Here is a 13,948-nt window from a genome sequence, read left to right as displayed (position 1 = left end):
CAGTCAAACCAACGATCTGACAGTGCTGCTGTTGTGCTGAGAGCTCCCATGGAGGAGTTTTGCCAATCCTGTTTGGGGTGCATAGATCCTCTCTCTCCCAGTTTGTCTTCATCATCTCCACATGTGTCTGTGGTACCCAGTGAGCTGCTGTTTAATCACAAAACGTCCTCCTCCTTCTCTGCTTCATCAGCTTTCTCTAAGTCTGTCTCCGTCACCAACCACACCGCAGGGAAACTCAGGTACTACTGCCTTCCTTTAATTGTGGCTTCTCACTATGTCATGATCAACATACTTTTTTAATGTATGAAACTGTCATAGAGTATCTGTTTTATTATTTTTGTTGCCCAATATGGCTCCTTTTGCACATGATTCTACTCCAGCCTGATGTGGACCATTGCCCAGAATTCTCCATTCACTGTCTCCCCCTCATCATGTGACCTGGCTCCACTGAAGTCTACTTCATTCATAGTGATGTATAACCCCAAGCAGCCCAATACCCTGCATGGAGCACAGCTTGAGTGCTTTGCATACTATAAGGTAATGTTATAGGGAAAAACAACAGTAAAAAGTCAGTTGCAACAAGTTAGGGTACTTTTCTTGTTTCAGTTAATATGTCAAAAAGTGTGTGTTAAATTTGTCTAATTTTTTGCTGATTTGTCCCCCTGTTGTGAGGAAAATCCAAGCCATTTTTATGTAACAAATTTTGGTTTTGCTCCTTCCCTCTCTGGATCCTGCAGAACAGTCATCACAAAGGTGAGCAGCTGCTGTGCCTGCCCTGGTGTGTGACCGTCAGAGTCACTGGCCACTCCTTTCAGCCAGGCAAGGAGCACTTCGCGCCATGCTGCTCCCTGAAACCTCCTCGAGTGGTAAGACACAAGTACAAGAATGAACACAAATGCCTATAATACACATTATCGCTCTCTCTCCCTCTCTTCTCTTTTTGTATATACAGTATATCCATCTCCCCTGTTTGGTTCTTTATCTCTAGTTTCACGATTCTGTCAATAAACAGTAAAAAATTATGATGGTATTTAAGGTGCTGTAAGAGTTGAAGGCTGTATAACTAAAATGTCCCTGTGAATCCAGCATAATTGACATTATATTACTGTTAAACACTAGGAGCGGATAATATGGCTTTTTGTTCTTTCTAGGTCTTTCCAGCCCTGAATGCTCCTTCCTATAAGACAGTGCTCCTCCAGAATATTGGGGATCTGCCTCTTACTTTCTGTTTGGACCATAGCTCAAACCCTGCCCTGTCAGAATCAGTGTCTGTAACTCCAAACAGTGGCCTGATCCACCCTGCTGATCACCAAATTCTCACCCTCAGAACAACTCGCACAGAAGACAGTCCCAAAGAGGGGTTTATTTTAAAGCTGCAGCTCAATGCAGCTAAACACACAGAGGTACTATATAGACGACACAGACACAAAGGACACAAGCAGTAACACTGAGGCACACTGTTCTGCAGGGCTTTCTGTTTGTTAATGTCTTTGTCTTCTTTAGGAACTGACAATTGTCAGTGTGGTGGAAAAGCTGTGTATGTCTCTGGGTGGAGACAGCAGTTTATATTTCCAGCCAACAGCTGTGGGCTCACGAGCACAGCGCTCCCACCACATCAGGAATCTCAGCCTTGTACCTCTACGGTTGGTTGGCTAATATGAAATCCTGGTGTTATTTATCTGGTCCTGTATTTCTGACATTGTTCAGTGTTTTGTTTGTAGACTGGAAATATCCCTGCGTGGTCCTGTATTTCTGACATGGTTTAGTGTTTTGTTTGTAGACTGGAAATATCCCTGCTTGTCCACAGCTGGCTTTACTAGCTTTATGTGATTATCCTTTATGATAGGTTCCAGTGGAGCATTCCTGAGTCAGACCAGGACATTATCTTTGTTGAACCAAATGCTGGTGAACTGCATCCCAATGAGAGCTCAGTAGGAGATTGAGAGAATCACACATACATTTGTATAAAAAGCAGCTTTGCAAATTGTTCAATAAATGACAGAGCTGTTGACTTTATTTACTTCTATCACAGGAGCAGACATGGTTCTTCAGTCCGCTAGAAGAGAAAACATACACAGTCAAACCTATTCTCACCTTCTGGCCAACCCAGACTGATGGATGGAACAAGTCACACCTTACTCTTACAGTGGTGGGAATGGGCTCTACAGGCTTCATAAAGGTGGGAGTGTCATTGTGTTTATGTGATTTTATGTCTTTGTAGATACATGGTTATATCTATATGTTCATGTGCTGTAATTACATGTCAATTTTTAAGAAAATTCAAATTTCCACTCACATTTGGAGCATGATTTGATTGAACCAAGCTGTGCGTGCATGTTTGTTTCCTCCCCAGGCAGAGAGAGCAGTTGTGGATGTTGGAGAGACTCAGGTTGGAAGTTACCGCTCAATTGAAGTTCCTTTAGTGAACGGCAGCCCTTGTCCTGTGTCCTTCTGCCTCTCTGTAAAGCAGATCCTTTTGGAAGAGGGACTTATTTATGACTCTGTGACTGAGCCAAGTGGTATTCTCTTTTGTGGTGTTCTCTGTGGTCATTTTATATATGTGATATTCATCATTTCTTGACAGAGTATTTGATTTTTAGCATCTGTTAGCAGAGCAAATGAACAGTTATCACTGTAGAGCTCATTGACCACTGACCATGACTGAGACAGATATACTGTAGTTAATCAGTGTTGTAGATTAAATATATTCTGTTGGCCCGGTTAGGTCTAAAGCTGGACTGTGAGAGGGGAACCATCGCCTCGCATTGCACAATGCTGCTCCGAGCAATTGTCAAACCACAGAGGCGAGCCCAGTACTTGTGGACTATCAACTACCACACACTGAATGCCAGAGGTGGATAAAAACACACACACAAACTCTACAAAGCTGAATATATTCTGCAATTTATTTCCTGGTACATTATACGTTCTTCCTCTCTCTCCTCCCAGGGTTTATGTCTTCCCCTCCTCAGGCAGTGTGTGAAGTACGAGCTAAAGGTGTGTTCCCCACTATACAGGTGATTGATGTGTGCAGTGGTGGCAGTGTATGCAGACTCGGCAAGGTGCATCTATGGAAGCTCTTCTCATTGGACAGCTTCAACAAACACCTGCTGTCCAACCCCTCCCCTGAAGAGCTCACTTATAGAACCCCCACCAGGCACAGGTTAGGGGAAGGATATAGAAACACTGAAATTCATTGTAATTGTAATTCATATTTATCTTTTACTATTAAAGAAAATTGAGTCAAGCCATAATACACTGATTTTTGCAGTTTCCTTAAAACTATAGTATGTACTTTAAGGTAGCACTAGCATGAAACTCCAAATCAATCCACTCTGCTCTGCCCAGCACTCCCTCTCCCTGCTCCCTGCTCCCTGCTCCACTATGCTCTACTACGATCTACTACGATCTGCTACGCTCTGCCCAGCTCTTCAGATACAGTATTTGTCATTATGGAATTACAAGAAAATTGAATGCAATAAAACTTACTGATCAAGCAGAAATAATGGAAAATCTGTGATTGGTCAGAGAGGCCAATCCCACTCAAAACCTTTTAGGAGCTAATATCTCTGCACTGCTGCCAGTGCTGTTCACTGAGTCTGGTTCACAGGAGGCTTCGAGAGCACCTCTCCACATTAAGTCAAGTTTTGGAGCATTTTTCTACAACAAAAATATTTTTAAAAAGTAACATACTGTAGCTTTAAGTGAAATAGACATCTTGTATTTACATTGTCAGGGTATATGGTGTGTGGCATGTCTTTGTCCTCTCCATGTCTCTAGTCTGCGCAGTTGTCCTTCCATCTTCACCGAAACAATGCTGGATATTAACTTCAGTGCCGCTCCCTTGAATTCAGATCCTTCCATTTTTGTACTGATGTTTCACAACCCTGGCTCCATCCCTGTAGACTGGTCAGTAAAAAATAAAATAAAAAAAAAAACAGATTACAGAAAATACTGTACAGTCATCCGAAATCATCTAAGATTTTTGGAAGACTGTCTACTGATCTTACGTCCACTGACTGTTGAGCTACTTTTTTTGGCTTGCTCTTCAATATTAGGGCATTCTTGTTTCCAGAGGACCAACGCATAGAGTTGGAATATTGGGCAGAGATAGGAGAGTACAGCAGCACTGAGCTGCACCAGATGAAGGTCAGATGTCTTATCCTTTATCTAAAAACATGAAGAAATTTTATGAATATTAAATATTAAAAATGACTGAGGTTCATATTTCAGAACAGGACATTTCAACTTTAAAAAAGACAGAGTAACAAAAGCACATGTTCATGTCATTGACAGGTTCAAGACAACCGTCTGTTCAGCATATCTCCTCGTTCTGGAACTTTGCACCCAGGCCAGCAGAGGGCAGTGCACTTCAGCTACAGGTCAGAGATTATTGCACAGCATACATCTCAGACTGGTGAACAAGTCAGGGAATGTGGTAATATTGGCAATAACAATTACACTTTACTGTGTTTTATGAATTATTATGACTGATACTGGTGACAAAGTAAATAATTTTTAGCAGAATGTAGCTATTTCAGGCATTAGATCGCATTAATAATTTGATCCCAAAATAATCTAAACTTTTTCTTCACAGCCATGACTTTGTTGGGACAGATCGGTTTCCTGTCGTGTTGAAAGTCTCTTATGGCAGAGAGATATTGGTGAGGCAGAAATTCACATAAGTTCACATAAGGCTTATATTTATTCAAGTCTAAGGTCACTGATAAAATAATTGCTAGACAATAATAGTATCATCAACATCATTTTTTTTCTTGCTGTAATTAACAGTTTTCTCACTTCTATTAATCTGCGTTCAGACTGAGTCAGGTAAAATGCAACACCCTGCTGTGTTTTTATGTGGGGGCTGTGTTGGTAGGGGGATGAGGGATTGCAGGGGAGTGTTGTAGGCGTGTACAACATTGTCACAAGTTGACATGAGTGGCTCCATTCAAGGGCAGCTGTGGCTCAGGAAGTAAAGCGGTCATCTCCTAACTGGAAGGTTTGATTCCCGCCCTGCCCAGTCCACATGTTGAAACCTCCATGGGCAAGCCAATGAATCTCAATCAATCGATTCCATTGTTAAAGGATTGATATCTGCGGCAAACACGGTCCCACATATAAATGACTGGGGAGAGCTGCATTTTTTTGACACTTTTGAAACTCATTCTGAACGTGGCCTTATGCAGTTGATAGTGCTCTTCCAGTATTGTCTCTTTTACCTGCTGTCGAGCTGAATCATGTGTTCTGTTCACAGCTGAACTTCCAGGGAGTGACACTGCAGAGAGACAGACCATATCTCCACTTTGCCTCCAATCGACACGTCTTCACCTCTGTAACTATTGGGGATTGCAGTCCTCCGAAGCAGGTGTGCACTTAATTTTTGTAACACAGTTATCAGTATCATTGTAATGTATTAATTAATTAATGTAATGTTATTAATTAACATAATGTAATATTTCACCTATTAACTCATATGCAGTGGATCAGAAGGAGTTTTCCTTCCCCAGATTCTTAACTTGTTAACTCACTTGTTTCAGTATTCTAATGCTCGTTAGACTGGGACACCTTCCTCTGTTAAAAACACTTCAAACTGCAACTTAAGCTTCTGTAAAAGTTTAGACAAAACCTGGAAAGCCGTATTTGTTTATCTTTGTTTGTCCTGCAGGTGTATGAATTACACAATGCTGGTGCATTGCCAGTCCATTATGTAGTGGACACAACCGTGTTGTCACAGATTCAGGTGGACAACTTTAACCATCCAGTGCTGTGCTGCCTTAATCCAGAGGGACAGGTCCTACCTGGGGAGACAGCCATGCTGGAATGGATCTTCTCTCCACTGGAGGCTAAGATGTACCACGTGTGTGCTATTCTGCCTACATTCTGTTGCCTCTTACAATTGTCTCTTCAAAGACTTCACCAAGTGTTCTCATCAGTAGCACTGTTATCTTTAAGATAATAATTTAGAAGTCAAATTGGAACAGAAACATATGCGACTAAACATCATTAGTAACAATTCTTATGTACCCAGCTAGAGGATTAAATGGATTTTCATTCATTTGTTTATTCAGAATAATGCCACACACCAAAGCATTTATACTATTAGCACATCCTGGGGGATATTTACTAAACCTGTTGCAATTACTGTTAGGAGCACCAAATATTGCACAAAATATTACTAACACTGATGATGTAAATGAGCACAACCACAACAGTGTTCACTTGAATACACCTCTGCTTATAAGGACTTGCTACCTGTAGGATGTTTCGCACATGTGGACCGAGAGGGTGTGTTGAAGAAAGTAAGTTTGTCTAGTGATTTTGATTGTTTCTGAATTTGTCTCACTAGATGGAGGTTCCTATCCATATCCAAGATGGGGACTCAACACTGGTGAGGTTTGAGGGAAGTGGACTTGAAACTCTAATAATGGGCTGTTCAAACCAGTTTAACTGCACAGAGGCTAAGGCACCTGTACCCTGTGTCCAGAGGGTGCCCTTCCTAGGACAGGTGAGAGCAGTTATAAACAAAGCCGCTGAATCTGAATATCATTCTGATCATGTTTTAATGTAAATCTCAGGTCATTCAGGTTCTGAAAAATACCAGTGGTGTAGTCCTCATAAGTTATCTTGCCTTTGTGTTTCTAATCTTTTTAGACTTTTTGCATTCATCTCATTGTGTGTGTGCAGGTGGTATTTCTGTCTGAGGACAGCATCCCTCTAGGTGACATCCCTGTGTGCTCCCAGGCTTCAAGAATCTTCTTTCTTACCAATGTGTCTCTCACAGACACAGTTCATTACATATGGGACCTGCCCCAGCAGAGCAACCAGCAGGTACATGGTCCACATTCAACTGCGAAGCAGTAATTCTAGTTCATGTACAATTTAAAACAAACAGCTTAGATAGACTACAGTGAAAATACAGGCTTTAGAGTACAGCCTTAACGCAGCAAAGGTGATTGCACCTGTGATTTCCATGAACAAGGTTATAAAAGTTTTGAACATTACAGCATTGCCAGTTGTGGCCTGGGTTGTCTAATGCAACTTGGTAAGGAGTGGCATGAACAAGAAACCAGACTGTGAGACTTAAAAATGGGAGAGTGTACAAAAACATCAGTAGGCTACTGAATGTAAATAGAAACACACTTGGAGCAGTGGTTAGGGGGAATAGGAACTCAAAAATGACACCATGCACAATTTGCTGTTTACACAACCTTGTTTTGAGTGACTGCTTCTGACTTGGCACAAGGATTATTTGTGAAACTTGGTGTTTCATGGACTGCTCAGACACTGTGGACAACACTGCACTCAACCTATAGACAAAGACCAAGAAGAAAATCATTGTTCTCAAAATGGTAACTGCAAGTATAAACTTTGGTAAAGAACACAGAAAGAAACCTGATGAATACTGGTATGGCATTCTGTGGTCAGATGAAACCAAAATACATTTGTTTGGATCAGTTGAGGTCCAGCATGTCTGTCGTGAACCCGGTCATGACTGCCACAGTGAATGCATGGTACCAACCATGAAACATGGAGGTAAGAATGTGCTGATAATGGGGCTGCATGAGAGCAAAATGAACAGGGGAGATGATGTTTATAAATGGCACGCTGAGTGCAAGTTTGTATACCAGAGTGTAACTACTTAACATTTTAGTAATACTGACAGTTTTGTTGTATACTGTTTATAAATGATCTTGTCTTTTTTTCTTTGATTAGCTTGAAAAGACTAACATAACATGTTCACAAAGTTGCGTATGTGTGTGTGTTGTGGCAGGTGGTGCAGATCCGTCCGGAGCGAGGCAGTCTCTGTCCAGGGGAGATTGCTCTTTGTGTTCTTACCTTCACTTCTACCGACTACCCCACTGTGTATCAGCTAGATCTGATCTGTCAGGTACCCACAGCAGTATATCTCTAGATTTGAAGCTGCATATTTTGTTTTATTTTATTTTTTAACTTGTCATTCTGGTCCTGGTTGGTGCACTGCTTTTATGTTTTCTGTGATAAGCCTCATGTTCTCCTTCTCCTTCTTTCCCTCTTCTTCAGGTTATTCAGGAAGCAGCACTGGTTCAATATCAAGATGCTTTGCAGCGTTGGAAGGATGAGAGAGTGAGACAGGAAGATGAATTTATAGTCACAGATAAAAACCTTACAGAGAGTCAAAGAGTTTTGACAGATAAGGTCCAAATCTCACAAACAAATTGTCATATTTTCAAAATGATATAACTGTTTTAATTACCATATTCACCTTTGTCTTGTTACAGGAATCTCCACTTAGAAAAGGGCCATCACTCAGGAAATATAAGGTAATGTCAGCCCTTTGCATGAATATTATGGTAATCATATTCATTTATAAACATACAGTAAAGAATGCACTGTAAACCTTTGGGGATTTCTAAAGCTCTGTTTAATTTGACTGCACCTTTATGTCTCAATTCCTCTCCCTTCCAGACTCTTCCTCCTATCAGTGCCAGTAGTAGTTGTAAAACAGTGGGCACCATATGTGAGAAGCTAACAAAGGTTGAACGGCGGGCATATCGAGAAACTGTTAATGTATGGAGGCAGCCTGAGCTTCCTCAACCTGCCCTGCTGCATCTGTGGGTTACAGCACACTCCCACAGTGTTCAGGAGTACCTCACACACCTTCCTGACCAGTTCAATAAGATTTATAGGTAAGGTCTTTCACTGTCCACACTTAATATCACTCAGCAAAATCCAGACTAAACGTTTACATAAGAATTTACAAAAAAACCTTCTTATTTGAAGTTTATGAAATTAGTTATCATTCCTCTTTCATAAATGTCCCCGTTCTCCAACCTCCATGCTTTTATCTCTGCTGTCTTCCTAAGGTGCCTTCAGTCAGTCAAGCCCCAGAAGCCTGAAACCACTTGTTCAAGCACATCCCTCAATGTTGGGCTGCCTCCACCAGCACTTGGCCCTGGGAAGGACATCCTTCAGCACATACTCACCTCCCTGCTATGGTGACACTTACACAGACATCCAGATATATACAGTAAAAACTTAGATTCAGACATCCAACCAGACCCTCATATTAGATGTCATTTTAGGTGATGATTGGATTTATAGTTAGGATATGTGCAATGTAGCCATTATTTATGTGTGTGTGCCCACCTGGAATTACTCAGACTATGGGGGTCCAAGATGTTTACACACTCACATTGTGGGGACTTGTTGAGGAGAACAGATGCTGGTTCCCACCCTGTGAATCAGGCTAACTTTAGGTTAAGGATGGAGTAAGAGAAAGGGTTAGGCAAGTAGTGTTTATGGTTAAGGTTAGGGAAATGAATGTAAGACATTTGTGAAGTCCCCACGAGGAATGAAGACAAACGTGTGTTTGTGTATTCATGTATCTTTCTCCCTCTCCCTTTCTAGGAACATACTTACTGATTCAGCCGTCATCACCTACCAGCCAGCAGAATGTTCTCCCTTCCACTGCCCCTCATCTCCATCTTCCCTCCACCACCCTATCTGTCCCACACATTTTTCTCTGCCAAAACCTCAACCTCAGGTTCTGCTGAGTGGGACAAAGGTTGGAGTTAATGAAGAGCACCACACAGAGGACAGGGAGGGAACTGCAGGGTGTCTGGAAAACAGGCTCCAAACACAGAACACACAGTCTGCTGAACGTGTGCCTGCTGACATTAGTAAATATGTTTTGCTGAACACCCTCCAGAACCTGATGATGGAAGCTGTCAGAGGAGAACTTGTTCTTACAGCACACCCACGCTTTGCAACCTTGCCACCAGCTTTTACCAGGTGAAGACAGGCGCACACACACACACACACACATAATATATTATACGAAATGGTTAACATAGAGTGTGTTTCAGTAGAACTGGGAGGATGCCTGGAGCCATGGCTAAGGAGGGGAGAGATCATTTTGAAAGTAAAAAGGAAACTACTGCGACTTAATTTGGAGCCTCACCATCTACCCAACATCCAAGAAATCAATTTCTCTGTTTTTTAAATCCCACCTCTTCTTTTCCACATTGTGTTTCTGTTTCTCCACCATCTTTATTAATGTTTCTTCTTCCTAGCCCTAGGCCTTTGCACTTATTGTGCTTCATATATGCTTTTTGTGTTGACAAGACTATAGAGGAGCATAGTTTCATGTGTTTACATCCAAATTCACTGGAGGGATGGTTGATTTGTACAGCAACTTCGGGATCAATTATTAAAAGACACTGAGGAATCTTTGATTAAACTTGTGAAGTTATTGAGATCAGTGGTTGAACTTTAAAGTGGTGGGAAAGCTCTTGTTAATAGTTAGACTTAAAAGATAGACTATTGTTTATATTGTTTAAAAATATACAATTATTATTATAAAATAAGTGATTTGAAAGCACACACTGGTAATTATTGCTGAAATATCACTTATTTTTACTCCACATTTTGTAATACAGAGAACACACCATCTCACAACAGATTTATCTCTTGAGCTAACTGGTGACCATTTTCCACATGATTATAATAGTCTACAAACCTCTTTATTGTCTCTACTGATTTTATTATGAGGAAATTAACATTTACATATATTGTTAAATATTTATCACAAGCAATTTTTGTTGGACCCACAAAGCCAGGTACTAGTAGATCCTTTGAGCTGTGAACAGCAACATATCCTTTTGGGAATTAATGCTAAGGCAACATTTATTCATTAGTCAGTTAGTTAAAGTATTGAAGTCAGTGTTATGAACAGAGCCATATTAAAATGGAAACAGAAGTCAAATGATGTTTGAAAAAAGTGCATGAAATTGTATTAAATAATCTGATGTGACATTGGATGTCAATATTTTTGCACCAAATTACTTCATTCAAGAAAAGAATTCTTCAGTCTTTCAAATCATTTCCCTTATATTCAAAATAATGCCTAGATTCACACTTTCTCAACTAGAGTCATCTAATATTTTTCTTCCCAAACACGTAAGAAGTACATTTTTAATGAAACGTGAAAGTTTTTATTTATGAAATCTTTTCTTTTACCATGTGCTTAAAACAATATCCACTAGGGACATTTTAAAAACACATTGATATACTGTACATATGTATATCTTTGGGGGGAACGTGGCTTAGAGTTGTTCCGGTGCGTTCACAGACACATTTTCAGTAATTTTCTTTCAACCCAAGATTTCAATATTTTCGACAGTACGTGAAGGGACCACTACCTCATAGACTGTGACTCGCTCTGACGTCTAAACAGGAAGTGCTTGCGCTATATGGTTGATGATATTCAAACGCTCGTTTTCCAGTAGTAAGCTACACGAAAGAGTTTTTACATATGCTACGTTATGTCGTGAAACGTTTAGTTTCTTACAAGATACTAAACCAAGAAATAACGTCACCAGTCATGCAGGCAGAGAAAGAAGATGAGGATGAGCCACCTCCTGAAGAATATGTTGCTCTCTCTGATTTTACTGGAAGTGACAGCGACCAAGTTAGAGCCTAGCAACTGCACACTTATCACCCGAAAGGTTGAAGTCGAGCTTTAGCACTAACTGTGCGCTTTTGTTTCACAGCTTAGTTTTGCCAGCGGGGACAAACTGCTTGTGCACGCCAAGCCTTCATTAGCGTGGTGGTGGGCAGAGCTGCAGGGCGTCAGAGGTTATGTCCCCGCCAGCCACCTCTGCCAGGATGGTACTGAGGAGGAGGACCCGTGGCAGGATGAAGAATACTTCGGCAGCTATGGGACACTGGTTAGAAACCTCAAATAATCACATTTAAAGAAGGTTTTACTAGGGCTGCCCCCTAATAGTCGAATGGTCGAGAGACCTGTCAGTCAACTGAGGCTCTTCTAGTCGAGTCTTTGTTTTTATTTTATTGTTTTATTTTTTGTCAGCCAGTGTGCATTACAATAGAAGGTATCCCCTGCCAGTAGTTTGTTTTCTTCTTCTCCTCATTTTGTTGTGTCAAGCAGCAATTTGGTCAGTACGTCCCCCTTGTGGTGGTGGAGGGAAATACCCACTTCAAAAAGTGGCACTGTCCAATACATAGATGTACATTAAAGAGCCCATGACGTGCTCATTTCCAGCCATTTAATGTTTAATCTTGGGTACGTCTAGATTAGCTTTGCAGCTATCATAACTCCAAATAGTCTAATTATTTCAGCACAATAAAACCCAAGAGCCTCCTCCTGAAAACAAGAGGATAGTTCATGAACACTCACAGCTTCTGTTGCCTGTGAAATCCTTACACCGTCATGTAAGAATTTATATTGTTAGGACAAAAGTCTCCAAAGTGAGAGTTTGCAAGATGTGTATAACCCGATTTGCTTCTGTATAGAAGTACTAGAACATACGTACCTCATTTATGAGCTTTAGGTCACGTCTAAAATGATGATTCACATTATTAACATTGTAGATGAGTAAGAAAACAAAGAAAAGCATGCCATGGGCTCTTCAAGGTTGGATCTATTTAGCAAATTGCAGAACAAGGAGAAAAGGACAAAACCCACTAGGATAAGCCACATAAAGGTGAAATTTGTACTTTATTAGAAGTGTTTTCAAATGTCGTGGTCACTGAAAAGACTCACCATGATGTGGCTGGTTTGTTATGTGAGTCTGAGCCCAGTGACAGTTATGTGACAAAATCCTTTGTCAGGTACAGACCTATGTTTTACATGGCTCAGTGTGTCACAGACACAATTATAAGCATTCCATATGACTTTAGACTGATTCACAGCCATGCATTTCAATGGGGCCTTCGGGGAGAATCCATAAAAGTAAACATGGAGGGACTTGAAACTTACTTGAAATCCATAACAACAAACATCTGTTGTTCTTTTTCATTGGTGTGCCTTAGTGGTGTGTTTAGGGACAACTTTAGAGATTTCAAAGCTGCCGAAAGGCATTACACTCACAAGCTTGGAAAACAAACACGGAGAAGACAGATAAATTAATTTTAAAAAGCCTGAACATGCCATCTGTTCATTGAAGGCTCCCCCCATAAAGACTCGTCAAAACATCTCCTCTGTTTCAGTGAGGACGTTGCTAATTGTTTTTGGATCCCCATTAGTTGTTAGCTTGGTAATAACTGCTCTTTCTGAGGCACAAAATAAAGCTGTGTTGGCCTATGTCTCAACCATGTTTTGAAGTCAGCTTAGTGATCCTGTACTGAAATAGTCTGAGATAAAAACTTGTATTTATTTCTTTATATCTGTTTTTGATTTTATAATGTAATTTTATCCAGTCACCATTTTATTTTATAATTCCACTTTTCATCACACAGTCTGTCGGTCGAGATGACCGAGACATTGAGCAGACAGCGCAGCTGAGTATAAACAATTTTTCAGTTATTTCAAAATTTCTTAGTTGAATATTTTGTGTCTGTATTTAATAATATTTTGTTCATAATGTCATTTTTATGGAATTGTTAATATAATTAAATATGTCTTGTCCACATGTTGTAATTGCACACTGCTCTCCCATCATCTCACCAAATCATATTTTTGATTATATTTTGTCTGCCCATACAGAAGCTTCACTTGGAGATGCTTTCAGATAAAAGCCGCACTGAGGCGTACCGGCAGGTTATCCTCAGCAACAGTGCTTCACTGAGGAGTAAGGTGGTGATGGACCTCGGCTGTGGAACTGGCATCATCAGCCTCTTCTGTGCTCAGCTCGCACAACCCTCCGCGGTAATGTCAGCAGTGTGGGTGCACTCACACTCTTATACACACACTGACAGGGTGTTGGTCAGGTAGTCTGCATTGTGTGTAGGCAGGTGAAGAACTGACACCATGTAGGACTTTCTATCCATCCATCCATTTTCCTTTGCTTATCTGGAACCGGGTCGCGGGGGCAGCAGTCTAAGCAAAGATGCCCAGACTTCCCTCTCTCCAGACACTTCCTTCAGCTCCTCCGGGGAAATGCCGAGGCGTTCCCAGGCCAGTCGAGAGACATAGTCCCTCCAGCGTGTCCTGGGTCTTCCCCGG

The 13,948-nt window shown here is 41.0% G+C and overlaps 2 protein-coding genes across 3 annotated transcripts in view; both read left to right on the top strand.

Annotated features, from left to right (window-relative positions):
* cfap65 (cilia and flagella associated protein 65) overlaps positions 1-10,235 on the top strand; it is a gene marked incomplete at its 5' end in the record, with an annotated part of 15,987 nt that extends 5,752 nt beyond the window's left edge. Inside the window, 25 exons of the mRNA XM_020594687.1 lie at positions 1-239; positions 381-537; positions 738-866; positions 1,152-1,403; positions 1,504-1,643; positions 1,847-1,931; positions 2,033-2,179; positions 2,354-2,519; positions 2,726-2,854; positions 2,950-3,163; positions 3,781-3,909; positions 4,059-4,149; positions 4,297-4,382; positions 4,598-4,664; positions 5,258-5,368; positions 5,669-5,860; positions 6,350-6,508; positions 6,688-6,831; positions 7,775-7,891; positions 8,044-8,178; positions 8,262-8,303; positions 8,449-8,669; positions 8,847-8,978; positions 9,391-9,774; positions 9,849-10,235. Coding sequence (XP_020450343.1) covers positions 1-239; positions 381-537; positions 738-866; positions 1,152-1,403; positions 1,504-1,643; positions 1,847-1,931; positions 2,033-2,179; positions 2,354-2,519; positions 2,726-2,854; positions 2,950-3,163; positions 3,781-3,909; positions 4,059-4,149; positions 4,297-4,382; positions 4,598-4,664; positions 5,258-5,368; positions 5,669-5,860; positions 6,350-6,508; positions 6,688-6,831; positions 7,775-7,891; positions 8,044-8,178; positions 8,262-8,303; positions 8,449-8,669; positions 8,847-8,978; positions 9,391-9,774; positions 9,849-9,930 — 3,750 coding nt within the window. The remainder of the gene's footprint in view (positions 240-380; positions 538-737; positions 867-1,151; positions 1,404-1,503; positions 1,644-1,846; positions 1,932-2,032; positions 2,180-2,353; positions 2,520-2,725; positions 2,855-2,949; positions 3,164-3,780; positions 3,910-4,058; positions 4,150-4,296; positions 4,383-4,597; positions 4,665-5,257; positions 5,369-5,668; positions 5,861-6,349; positions 6,509-6,687; positions 6,832-7,774; positions 7,892-8,043; positions 8,179-8,261; positions 8,304-8,448; positions 8,670-8,846; positions 8,979-9,390; positions 9,775-9,848) is intronic.
* Positions 10,236-11,202: 967 nt separating this feature from the next.
* Positions 11,203-13,948, top strand: part of prmt2 (protein arginine methyltransferase 2) — a 10,950-nt gene continuing 8,204 nt past the window's right edge. For both annotated transcript variants that reach the window (XM_020594791.1, XM_020594790.1), the window contains exons 1-3: positions 11,203-11,452; positions 11,535-11,711; positions 13,490-13,651. In XM_020594791.1, coding sequence (XP_020450447.1) covers positions 11,297-11,452; positions 11,535-11,711; positions 13,490-13,651 — 495 coding nt within the window. In that variant the 5' untranslated portion in view covers positions 11,203-11,296. The remainder of the gene's footprint in view (positions 11,453-11,534; positions 11,712-13,489; positions 13,652-13,948) is intronic.

The sequence above is a fragment of the Monopterus albus genome, unplaced genomic scaffold (assembly GCF_001952655.1).
Source record: "Monopterus albus unplaced genomic scaffold, M_albus_1.0 scaffold24.1, whole genome shotgun sequence".
NCBI classification, from domain to species: Eukaryota; Metazoa; Chordata; class Actinopteri; order Synbranchiformes; family Synbranchidae; genus Monopterus; species Monopterus albus.
This window is presented reverse-complemented; position numbering and strand designations above follow the sequence as displayed.